The sequence below is a fragment of the Eleginops maclovinus genome, chromosome 7 (assembly GCF_036324505.1).
Source record: "Eleginops maclovinus isolate JMC-PN-2008 ecotype Puerto Natales chromosome 7, JC_Emac_rtc_rv5, whole genome shotgun sequence".
Classification (NCBI taxonomy): Eukaryota; Metazoa; Chordata; class Actinopteri; order Perciformes; family Eleginopidae; genus Eleginops; species Eleginops maclovinus.
The window spans coordinates 12,615,518-12,627,855 of record NC_086355.1 but is presented as its reverse complement, the minus strand read 5'-3'; the positions used below and the strand labels follow the sequence as shown (position 1 = coordinate 12,627,855).

At 43.4% G+C, this 12,338-nt stretch overlaps 1 protein-coding gene across 9 annotated transcripts in view; it reads right to left on the bottom strand.

Moving 5' to 3' along the window:
- Window positions 1-12: 12 nt before the first annotated feature.
- Window positions 13-12,338, bottom strand: part of fmnl2a (formin-like 2a) — a 45,621-nt gene continuing 33,295 nt past the window's right edge. Inside the window, exons 10-27 of one of the 9 annotated variants that reach the window (XM_063887846.1) lie at window positions 12,238-12,312; window positions 10,989-11,099; window positions 10,507-10,656; window positions 10,076-10,177; window positions 9,625-9,943; window positions 9,335-9,526; window positions 7,736-7,860; window positions 7,436-7,638; window positions 6,971-7,205; window positions 6,776-6,844; window positions 6,609-6,689; window positions 6,389-6,518; window positions 6,138-6,301; window positions 5,940-6,041; window positions 5,236-5,331; window positions 4,734-4,854; window positions 3,816-3,935; window positions 13-1,860 (exon numbers count right to left, since the gene is read on the bottom strand). In XM_063887846.1, the coding sequence (XP_063743916.1) occupies window positions 3,844-3,935; window positions 4,734-4,854; window positions 5,236-5,331; window positions 5,940-6,041; window positions 6,138-6,301; window positions 6,389-6,518; window positions 6,609-6,689; window positions 6,776-6,844; window positions 6,971-7,205; window positions 7,436-7,638; window positions 7,736-7,860; window positions 9,335-9,526; window positions 9,625-9,943; window positions 10,076-10,177; window positions 10,507-10,656; window positions 10,989-11,099; window positions 12,238-12,312 (2,367 nt within the window). In that variant the 3' untranslated portion in view covers window positions 13-1,860; window positions 3,816-3,843. Of the gene's footprint in view, window positions 2,379-3,815; window positions 3,936-4,733; window positions 4,855-5,235; window positions 5,332-5,939; window positions 6,042-6,137; window positions 6,519-6,608; window positions 6,690-6,775; window positions 6,845-6,970; window positions 7,206-7,435; window positions 7,639-7,735; window positions 7,861-9,334; window positions 9,527-9,624; window positions 9,944-10,075; window positions 10,178-10,506; window positions 10,657-10,988; window positions 11,100-12,237; window positions 12,313-12,338 lie in introns of all 9 variants that reach the window. The other 8 variants (XR_010166135.1, XM_063887842.1, XM_063887841.1 and 5 more) reach the window with 8 other exon arrangements.

The following is a 12,338-nucleotide window of genomic DNA, read 5'->3' as shown; positions in this document are numbered from 1 at the left end:
AACTCCCAGGTAAACAGTTTTATATTCAATGTAAATACTTTATTTGATATTCGTTGAAAATCTCATATCACCTATTTTTTTAAAAAAAGTTATTTTGTAATAAGCACAAACTGCCTAAAATACATTTCTGGTGAAAATAAAAAAAATAAAACATGCCAGTATTATCCAGTTAGAGATGTCGCTATTACAGTCGGTGAAGACAGACAATGGAGATGAACGGCAGCACGATGACACCAGCCAATCACAGGTTAACCAATAGAAGTTTATTTATTGAGATGCGTTGTTTATGATTAAGAGGTTTATTGTACCAACGCTTTCAATCAGAACGTGCTGCATGTGTTTGTAGCTTTGACGCCCCTGTGGAACACCAGTAAGCAGAGCAATGAGAGCTAACACTACTGAGTCCAGCTGCATTTGGCTTCATTAAATATACAAACAAATGGAAAACTATAAGTTAAAATAACATTCAAGTTGTATAGCACAAAGCAATGAAAACTTTTGTTTAAACAATATGTACAATATTAACTGTCAGGTAATGTGAATTAGGTAAAAAAAAAAAAAGAGGAGAGAACATGGTTTGTAGCAAAATATCTGTACATTTACTTTGTGTTGCCATGTTTTAATGACCGTAGACACATTAGATGAAAACACGAGCTTAGAGAAATCCTTTCAGTGGTTAAATACTATACATTAAAATTACAATAAAGTGAGTAGACACAGTAGCCTGGAATATAATCAATTTGTAAAAAGAAAAACTGTTGACAGATGAAATGCAGTCCAGTTATGACAATGAAACAGGGTTCAGCATATTTTGTGCAGTATTTACGTTTGGTATAAAAGTGGTCAATGTTGCTTTACAGGCTCATTCACTCCTGATTTGTTCCCAGAAACCAGACAAACTGCTGTGCTGCTGCTACAGAAATGCAACATTTAAAATGGACGGTAGAGTTTCATGGATTTTAGAGCGACAAATTCAATCCTGATCCATTTACTGAAGTAACAAATTAGGGAGGAGAAGTCAGCATTTGCCTGATATGTAAAATCCACTTGTCTTCTTTTGACAACATTTTACCCTCATTCTTTAGTGAAACATTTCTTTCTGATAACCTTCAGGCCTGATCATCAGCCCTTTTATTCAAAGTTGAAGAACCTCATGAGATGTAAAAAGAAAGAGTGCAGGTAGAGCACAACGTACTGTCAGAGGAATGTAAAAGAGCACCGGAATGTACCGAGATAAAACAGAGCGTCAAACTCAACATGTAAGATGTAATATCTGTAACAGCTAAAGGGAACGCGTCCCATACATTCTACATTACGTTTCCATCTCTTTACGTGGCTCTTAAGGCCACAGCAAGTCCAGTTTTACACATCCTAAAATTAAAGCCAGGCCAAGTGGTATTGCTCGAAGTGGGAACTATTACAAAACAGTCGTCAGACAAACAAGACGGCGTGACTTCAGCCCGCAAAATAAGTTCAGGCACTTGGCTTGTCTAAGGTTTTCTGCATCAACCTTTCAGACACTTTAAATTCAGTCTCATACATGTCCCAGTCCTTCATGTCAACAGCTGCTACCACGCCTCAGACATGGAATAACGTGTATTCTTATGTAATATATATACACATCTCTATGGTTGCTACACTCGCCATCTTTCACTTATCGTCCTTCATTCTACATCCAACATCCTGTCTCTTCCTCTCTGACACATCCTCACCATCCATCCCCCCCCCTCACAGCACATGCACTGTTCCCTCGTCACACGACCACCTCGTTGTTGAGCGGCCGCAGGTTCTGATCATCAAAGCGTCTCCTGACACTCCTCCGCACAGCGTCTGCTCGCCTGTAAGGCTGATTCCTCAAATCTGGAGGAAGAAGGGGGTATGATGGGGGGGTTGGGGGGGTTGAATAAAAGAACTGTCAGTCATTTTGTTGAGGTGTTTTGATGAGCCAACATACTCAGAGCGCTGGCAGCCTGTCTGTCAAAGCAGCATGAGTTCTACACAGAAGAGAAAAAGCCTCGCAGGTCAGCTGTCTGTGCGTTACCACTGAGACAGGCTTAGGGTTCTGACTTGTAAGTAGAAAACCTTCCATGCATCTGGGGAAACCCCTAGATGCAACTTCATCGTAAAATGGATGAATAAACTAGTAGAAAGATCAGCTATTTTTATCGTTAGACATTCAGGTTTACTGTTATGAAGGAGTGAGGAAGAGGAAGGAGGTGAACCCTTAGGGGACCCTAAGACAGTGAAAGAAGGAGGGAGGTAATAAAGAGATGCTTGCCAGGTTTGGGACACATCCACCACTACAGGTGTGCTACTGGAGGAGTTCCTTACCCTCGAGTGGACATTGGGAAATTTAGTAATATTATTCTTCTTTAGGGCTAGATAAAGAGAAGACAAAGTGGAGGTTAACAATGGTGGAGGAAGAGGCTGACCACAGCATGTCAGCCCGACATATTCACACCGGCTTTGCTAAGACAGCACTGTAAGAGCAAAGCAGCGGCAGCAGGCTGCATGGGGAAGAGGCTAGAGGAGGGTGAGGGAAGGAGAGGGGACAGAGCAGGAGAGTGTTAAGAGGATGGAGCAGTAGAGGATCAAAGCTTATGTCTTTTTTTTTTTCTGTGTTATAAACTCAGTCTGCTTTGCGGAGGGGCTACCAGCAGGACAGAGAAAGAGCCCGTTTCAAACTTCCAGGATAGGGCAGATGTGAACTGAAAAAAACAAACGTGGTTCTAGGACACAGCAGGATTGTTACATTCAAAAGCATAAACACCAAAACCCAACCAAAGCATGCAGGCATACAGTGAAATGACATACTAAAGCAATAATGACTATAAACAGGTGTTAGCCTGGGTGCAAAGAGTGCGAAACAGTGTGAGCGAGTATTGATATGAAGAAGTCATGCAGAGTATTGGTGAGCGTCACAGAGAGGTGACCCGTCAGCAGGAGCAGGCACAGCGTATGGGCTAACAAAGAGATCAGGGATGCATTGTGGGAAAGCGTTAGAGATGAAGCAATCAGCATGCGAGAAGCTGTAACAGTAGCAGTAATGATATGTGATAACAAACATTTATCATTAAAACACACAGAAAAGCAAGTTATAATGCCACAGACGCTAACAGGATCTGTCATACTGCCATCTAGATTATGACTCATAAATAACATAAACAGAAACACTTTATTAAATTAGATCTAATCAGTGAAAACGGTATATTATTTTATTTGTGCGTATGCGTTTGTTTACACCCGGTGACCACTGGATGGCAGTATGCAGCTTCACTTCTCCTCCAGTACTTGATGAGGAAAAGGTGCTCTTCACTAATTTCAATCTCCTGTCAGTGCAGATAAGAGTGTGACCTTGGAAACCGTTTCCTCTGTGACATTATGGTTTGCCATGGTTGATAAAAATAAATGATGAGAAATGAGGGAGTCACACTTCATGCAGGTGGGCAGTCAAATCTGTTACACAAGTCATGCTAAGGAAGGAGAAAACATGTGAACACACACACACACACACACACACACACACACACACACACACACACACACACACACACACACACACACACACACACACACACACACACACACACACACACACACACACACACACACACACACACACACACACACACACACACACACACACACACACACACACACACACACACACACGAGATCGGGCTCAGTGCACAGTTGGGTCCGAAAGTGTGAGGGGATGTGTGTGACGGTTTAAAAACGGAGAAAGTGTGTCAAGAGGCATGCAAGGGTGGAGGAGAGAGAGGCACAGAGAAGAAAAAACGTTTTGTTCCAGCAACCTTAGAGAAGAGAGAGAGTTCTACAAGCTTAGTAATGGTACTCCTCATTGAGAGCGGGCTCGCAGAAGAACCGAGAGCCACGCTTGGCTGTTCGGGCGGTAAAGGGCACTGTCTTCAACACTGCATCGAGAACAACAAGGACAACAGCCAGGACAAGACAAGACAAACACAGTATAAGAGAAGCAGACTCCTACAGGGTTTAGCACTGGTTAGCGCTAAGCAAATATACAACAACAGCATCGGGAGGGGCCGGGTGAAAATGTCTGAGAGTTCATTCTAGCATTTAAGGCTCCACTGAAGGGACTGACAAATATAAGTTCCCCATACACTTATTCTGGCTTTGTTTGTTAAGTTACAGCAAAGTTATATTGTTACAGAGATGTGAATTGAAATTGCTTAACATTAAAAACATGAACATTATTCCTGTGGTGGCTAGTGGTAAACAAATATGAAAGATCCTTTGATTAAGTAGAATTAGGCAACAACTCAATGTAAACATGCTCCTTTTTTTAAGTAAAATGTTAATTCCACCACTGCCCATGTCAGATAATCTCCCATCAGAAGGCTCAAGATGTATACATTTACATCTAATAACAAAATATTGTACGATTTAGTCACAACCCGGCCCCGTGTTCCTACAGATGGTGTTACAAAGCAATGACAGAGCAGACAAGATAAGCAATGATCATCAAACACATTGAGCTGAATGTCAGTGCATGTTTGTACCCCTTTAGTTCTCAAACATCTGACAGAGCAAAAGTCATCGGGTTAGTTGGTTTAGATTCCCCTCGTCAATGACTGAATGTATAGCATCGGAGAGGACCTTCATGCAGAGCGCCCTGTACTTGGTGTTGTGTGTGCGTGAGAGCGTGTTTATGTGTGAGACGAGGGACAGCAGCCAGGCCGGTGTGACGTTACCCGTGATGATGTCCTCTATCGCTCCATCTTTGCCTTCATAGACATGGCGGCTGTCTTTCACTTGTTTCTTCCTGAGCTCCTGGATCAGCTCTTGCTGCTGCCGCTTGTTCTTATGAGGAGACTGAGGACACACACACACACACACATTTTATTCTCTTAGTCATAAGTCCCTCGGCTTAGATCATAGCTCTTTTGACACATCCTTTTACTCTGTAAGTTTGTGCATGTGTAAGTTATTAAACCATTAAGGAAGTTAACGGCTAATCTTGAGTCAGTGTGATGTGGCTCAGCAGGGCATCAGACCCAGATATAACTGTACCCGGCAGGCTCGACTAATCCTGTGATCAGGAGGAGGGAGGATGAAGCGGTAAGGGGAAGAAGAGGAACTGGCTTACCTTCTGCTCAGTGTGATCCACTGTAGCCTCCAGAAAACCAAGGCGGAGGGTATAGGGAGGGAGGGGATGTGAGAAAATAGCGGAGGGGGGTTAAGGGAGTGACTTACCTTCTGGTCTTCCTCCATCATGGCCTCCTGTTCTAAAAGTTTCTCCATCAATATCTGTTCCTGTCTCTTTTTATGCTCATTGTCCTCTTCTGCTTGCTGAGGAGAGTAAATAAACATTTCACACAGTTACAAAATGTTTAAATATACAACTGTGTACGTTAAAGAATTGATTCTATTTCAGTATCATAGATGTGATTAATGAAGTCATTACTGTGGAGTGGATTTAAGTACACTTAAACATGGTGTGTTTTTGTTTTTAGCGCTACTTCAGATTGGTATAGAAGGAACGGGCCTCTCTTTGTCTCCCCACACTGACCCTCCCTAGACGCTGTTGTGACTTCAAGGGAAACTTTTCCTATTTTACACTTCAAAGTCTGTTTACAGGTCTTGGGGAGTACTACTGCATATGTGAGAAAAAAAGTTGTCTACAGCCTTTTGTGGCCACAAAGAGAGCTAAAAGGATTCGAGCGATGTCTCTTAAGGCAGCGTTGTTTGGGGCTGAACCCTGAAAGCTTAAAAAATGACAGAAATCACAGAGTGTAAAGAAAGAAGAGAGTGTATCATTCATGTAGGCTGCTCCTCATCTCTACATGAGGATATTTGGGCCACTACTAGCATAGCACAACTGAATTCAAGACTGTCCAATATGAGTTTGATTTTATTGAATGTGGGGGAGTATTACTTTAGGCGTTACTTTGACTCACCCTGTAAGCCCTAACAAATCGCACAAACACTGGGAAGAAGACGGAGGGTGGCGTTGTTTTGGAGTTCTCCCCGAAGAACTTCACCGCCTCGTCAAAGGCATCCTTTCAAAGACAGAAAGTGGACTTTGTTAGAAAACACTTCGATGTCTTCACTACAATTAAGGGAGAGCATGACACAGCAAGGGGTGCGTATGTTACCTGTGCAATCTTGGCATCATCCTGCAGCTTCTTCAGCTTGCTCTCATTGTTTGTGATGAAGTCTTTGAGCATGGTGTTGTGTCCGTGCATGCTGTACTCTCGCTTGGTCAGCTCCATGCCTCTCTGCAGCTCCTTCACATCCAGCAGGACGTTGTCCAACGACACTGCGAACCAAAGCAGATGTATATGAGTACAAAGCAAAATCAATAAAGCGTCACACAGAGGCAAGCGCGTCTGACTGCACGGCTCACCTGCTGCAGCTTTCTCCACGTAGTGCAGCTCGTTGTAGAAGAGAGCCACTTGAGAGTATTTCTCCTTTACCACGTTGGCTATGTAGTGTAACAGCGTTAGCTTACGGTCTGTCGACTTGGTATCGAGTAGCTGTAGAGAATGTAAAAGAATACTGCAACCTTTAGAAAACATCTGTGCAGAAAGAGTAGAAGGCTTTAGAGTCACAGAGAGGCAGCTTACCAAGTCTAAACTTTGCAGCTTGAACCCGTACACCGCTCCTCTTTTGCTGCTGTTCATGTAGTTCCCGAGTGCCAAGATAATCTGAAGAACCAGAAGAGCCAATGTAAGCAAAACATGCAGACATTTAAACATTATGTTCAGTCCACACACACAAATGATTGATTTACCTCTAGAATTTTCTTTAGCTTCTGTGACGACTTGATGGACACAGAAGCTGCGATGACTGCATGAATTTGCTGTGGGGGAAACAAGAGAGGAAGGCATGAGGAGATGTTGCATTAACTTTCTATGGTCATCCCAAAATAAATGCCCTGTACTTCTTGAGATATAATGTCCAACATCAAAGAGATCCCAATTCTCACCGGAGTGAGCATCTGCACACTCTCACAGAAGTTCCCGATGAACGCCATGATGGTCATCTTCTGCATGAGCCGCTCGATCTTACTGAACTGCATCATGAAGCGGTCCTCACCAGTCAGGCTCTCCAGCGGTTTGCGCTCTTTCTCAAACTGACGCATGACTTTAACCTCATTCTCTGTGGGCTGGAAGCGCATCAGGCACTCAACGTAGTCCACCGGCAGAGTCCGCAGGTCAAAGCTGAAAGAAGGGTAGAAAAAGACCATTGATACCATGTGGTGTTGGAGAAAAAATGACTGATGACAGGAAAATAAAGAAAAAAACAAATAAGTAAGAGAGTAAGAATATATCTCATTATATTTTGACAAAATTGCAACAATTATTACAATTTTTACAATAATTTAGAATATCTTGTGATATAGTGTAAGAACACTAGAAGGATCAGAGTCTTTGTTGTACTCTGAGCTTACAGCTGAATGGCCTTGGAGATCTCCTCGGGAGTCTTGCCCACTTTCCTCAGTGTGATGGCCAGGTTCTTTGCTCTGTTGGACTCCAGCAGCGTCACCTTGTTAGGCCCCTTCTGGATGACCTTCTGCTTGCTCATGGTGAGGTCGATAGCCGGGCCCTGGGCTTTCGTCTTGAACATCTCCTCAAACTCGTCTACGTTCAGGTCCTTGAAGACGGCCACAAACAATCTGTTAATTTTCTGTGAACATGAAGATGGGGTCTAATGTGGACTGAGTGGCCGTTAACCGAGGACCGACTCGTACCTCGAGTATCCTCTCGTCATCGATCTCATTGAAGACCGTCCCGTTGATCTGGTTTGGTTTCAGGGCGACCCAGTTAAAGACGGGCATACGGAACTTTGTCTTGATGGGTTTCTTGATCTTAACCGCTGCACAGGAAACAGAAGAGTTAACACAGCGTCTCTATTTACCGTGGGAGTACACGCACTCACATTCACACACGTGCAGGTGAAGGGGTGGACAGTGATTGGTGAGATGACTTCTGGAATGACACAACCTTACTTCAAGTTGATCCCTTTTTATTTTTATTGTGAAAGAATGCTACCCAAATTAAAAATAAATATGGACAGTTGGTCCAAGAATAAGTCTGAAGGGTGCACCCTGTGCAGTAAATGGATATGCTGGGGATTTCCTGCCCTACACACAATTTGTCGCACAGATTATGGCTATTTGTGACCACCTGGGCTGACACACTGAAGCTGAACAGCGAGGTGGCGCCCTGCTTAGCCCCAGAGACGAGGCGTCAGCAGGGACAGAGATAAGGAGAAGGCTAAACAGCATTCCAGCTCTGCACATTACTCTCTATCATCTGCGCGCCACAGCAGGTCACTGTGTTTCAGCATGCAAACAACACTGTGAAATGTGGCGATACTCAATTCATACAAACAAACAAAAACACTTAAACAAAACTACAGCCAGGTGTGAATCATGCAGAATTTTGAAATATGGTATTTTCTTTCGTTAAGAATCATCTAATTGTCTCACAGGATGTCTCAATGTGAGAGCAAAACAGCTGCATGAAGAAATAATTCATAAAGTCAAAGTGCACATGTTTTTGTGATATGTGGTTCTGCCAAGCTCATGATAGAAAAAGAAAAAGAAACTATGTGTATGAAAACCATGAAAACTGTTTCTATGAGACTTGAATTACACAAATGGGACTTTTTGGGTTTGTATGCTACTGAGACTGAAAATACCATTTTTCAAAAACTTGTGATAAAGGAAGGGAACAGTGGGGGGGGAACAAAACAGCAAACACGACAAGCAGAACCTACAGAAAAGTTTGATGGGTCCCTCTGGTTGGCAGAAAAAGAAACAATCCAAAGATAAATCGTTAAGAAATTGGCAGAGTTAGTGAGAAAGCTTATACATGCATATCTCAAACACACAAGGCACAGTAAAAGATGTCTTTGTTCAAAATCAAACTTAAAGGAGTTTTTTTTTACTGATTATTGGCCTCACTGTATTTGGTTCCCAGGAAGTTTTGCTTACACACACACATACACACCCAGGAAAATGCACCCACATCTCCATGCAGTAGAGAAAAAGTCTCAATGAGTCATATAGGGGTCTGACCTTTTTACTTTTGAATACTTTAAATTTGATAGGTTACATTAACTAAAGTAAATAGCTGTAAATGGCTTATTAAAGCCTGTACATCACAAGCATGCAACTGCTTTATTAAAGCCTTACAGCCCCGTCTCCAGCCCTTAAGGCGGTTTTCACATTTTAAATTTGCAGGAGGAAAGCAGTTGGAAAATTAGTCTAATATAAAAAAAATTAAAAACACGTAGCTCTCACAGAGACACACATCTGCCTCAAACGTGTATGAGACGACATTACCTGCTAACCCGGAGTTCATGATGACAGTGGGCGTCCCACAGCCGGGCAGTGGGGGGGCTCCAGGAGGAGGCGGAGGAGGTGGCGGTGCTGAGAATTGTGAGGCTGGGCCTGGTGGAGGAGGCGGAGGGGGAGGGGGAGGCGGTGGAGGTGGGGGAGCTGCTGCTGCAGCGATGGCTGATGGTCCGTTTGACACTAAGAGAGATGAAAGACGCTCAATAACTAGGATCACTTTTTAACAAACTGTGTATATTATTCAAACTTAAATGCTAATAAGCTCATTTCAAACCCACATGTGCCGTTCACTGGCAGTGGAGGGGGTGGAGGAGGCGGAGGTGGACCCGGTGTTCCTGCTACGACTCCCATATGATTCGGACTGAAGGCTACACCGTTTCCTCCCATCACAGCACCCGGCAAGCCCTCTACCCCCGAGAGAGGTGAGGGGAGGATGGAGATGTCTCCGTCACCTTTCTTGTGGATCTTGATGGTGCCCTGTTTCTCCAGCTCGTGGATCTTCTTCTCCAGGTTACTCTGACGCTGGATGGCCTGGTCCTTCTCCTTTAGCGCCAGCCGCAGCGAGTGAACCTGAGAGCTGGCGTCTTTGTAGACTTCCTGTGTGTGAGATGGACGGGCACAGTGAGTTAAGATTAGATAAGGAAGTATTTTATACCATTTGATTTGTTTTTACTTAGTGTAATTGTGCTTAATGACAACTCAAAAGATAAATATGAGTTTGAGACTGACCCTGATTGATTCAAGATCCTTGTTCCTTTGCATCAGCTGCTTCTCCAGCTCCACGATCTTTGACATGGCCTCATTCTCCGTGTCCAGCAGCTTCTCTGTCATCTTAACGGAAAAATAGCCAGGAAATTAAGTTATTGTGATAGATATTCTGGATAAATGAGAATGGTCTCTAAAAGACCAACGTGGTAGTGGCATCTGACTCAATATGTTAACATAGACACCACATTTTGAGGACTTCTTTATGTCACAAAAAGTATGTGTCCTGATAAAGTGAGCATTTTAAAGTGTCTGGCAGTTAAGGGAAAGCATGAGATCATTGTAACTCCCACGCTGACATCCTGGAATCTAATGCACATCCTAGTGCAAAAGAAGATAAATGGGAAAGAAGAGTCAGCTTTCTGGAGAAAAATCAAACAGTCGAGGGCCCTCACATGTGACATGTTCTCCTCCAGCTCCTCCACTCGCTCCAGCGCAGCGTTTTTGGTCTCTGCATCCTCCAGAAGGGCTCCCACGTCAAACACGTTATCCAAGTAGGCCTGGATCTGAACCTGCAGCTTATCACTCTCTGTATGCTTTAGTTTCTGGAAAAAAAATACACAGAAAAATAATGATATGATAACATTCAGACAGTTAGGGAGGGAGAGGTGGGAGACATTTGCTCCTTCAGTTCGCTGCTCTAAGCCGACATCTCAAACCCCAGAGCCAGCATTGATCTCATCTGAGACGAGGATTTAAAGAACTGACAGATATTTCTTCTGAAGTAATGGAAAACACATTATTGACTGCTCTGCAGTGGCGGATGTCTCAGGGGTGCTGTAATGACAACCTATGCTGTCTGATCTGAGCTGAATATCCAGAACGGAGTGTTTGGTCTGTCTGGGAGTTTTTCCTACTGCATTATTTCTCAACTCACGTCTAAGTAGTCGTCCAGACACAGCTTGGTGAAGTCGTACTGTAGGTGAACTCTGAAGTTCATGTCCTCCACTGAGTGCACAACTATGTTGATGAACTGCATGCAGGCCACCTGGGGAATAAGAACAGAAGAAAGAGTGGTGAACGAGGAATGCAGAAACAGTATGCTTTATAAAGGTTTCTAAATCATGCATATAATGTAGTGTGTGTGTTAATGAGACTCAGCCTGGCACTTCTGTGAAATGATTTAGTGATTATGATCACGTCCTATGCCTTTAAATATGGCTTCCACTGACATGCGTGTACAAATCTGTATTATTACACCTGCTTTGTGGGCAGAGAAGCTTACCTGTCAGATTAAGAGGATCTGAAAAAACTAATTAACAAAAAGATCCAGTTTAACTCCATTGCCTGCCTTATGGGAGGCTGCGTAAACAGATCAAGGAGGCTCTCCTTCCCACAGTGTATACGTAATGCACACACACTTCTTCTGGCTTAATGAACCTTCGGTAAGAAGCTCCATTGTGGCTGTGTGACATGGCAGCTTTGAGAAAGTTTGTTTGCTTTAGTGCTGCTGTCAGATGACGGCCTACCAAGGAACTGTGAGCAGACTTGTGACTTGAAGTCCTATTCAAACCCAGCATCTGTTGGACTTCACTCTCACGCACATGCAGTGTTTGCCTCACATCAATCAAGGCACTTAGATGGACACACATACATTCAGTAAAAAAAACGTCCAAGTTGGCACTTTCTTCCCAGTGTCTTTTAATCTTATCTGCCAGAGTAATTAGCACTCCTCTGCCTGGAAATGAGAGACTTGGCAGGGATGCTGCTTATGGTTACTCCAGTTTGATGCGCCACATATCTATGGTTTGTGCGGTGATGAGTTAGATTACAGGGCTCGTACAAAGACTGATAGCTGAGTGTGTCTTCAAACAGGATCCAAAGCTGCACTCTTTGCTGAGTTATTGTTCAGCTATGTTTAAAATATCTATATTTCTAAATAATTTAAAACTATGCTGATAGTTAAGGCGTGCCACTGATGAAAGAAGCATAAACGCTTCTTAGCTCAAAGTCTTTCTCACGCCAGTGTGGTTTGATTTGTAATGAAGCATTTTCAAAGGATTGCAGTGCGATAAATGTTCATAAGGAGTGTGTGTGTGTGTGTGTGTGTGTGTGTGTGTGTGTGTGTGTGTGTGTGTGTGTGTGTGTGTGTGTGTGTGTGTGTGTGTGTGTGTGTGTGTGCATACCATAAAGTCGATGTTGTTGTCCTCATTCTTGAAATACTCCATTAGCCTCTCAAACCGCTGTGTCTCTATACACACCTGCAAAACAAACCGCATCTCATTTA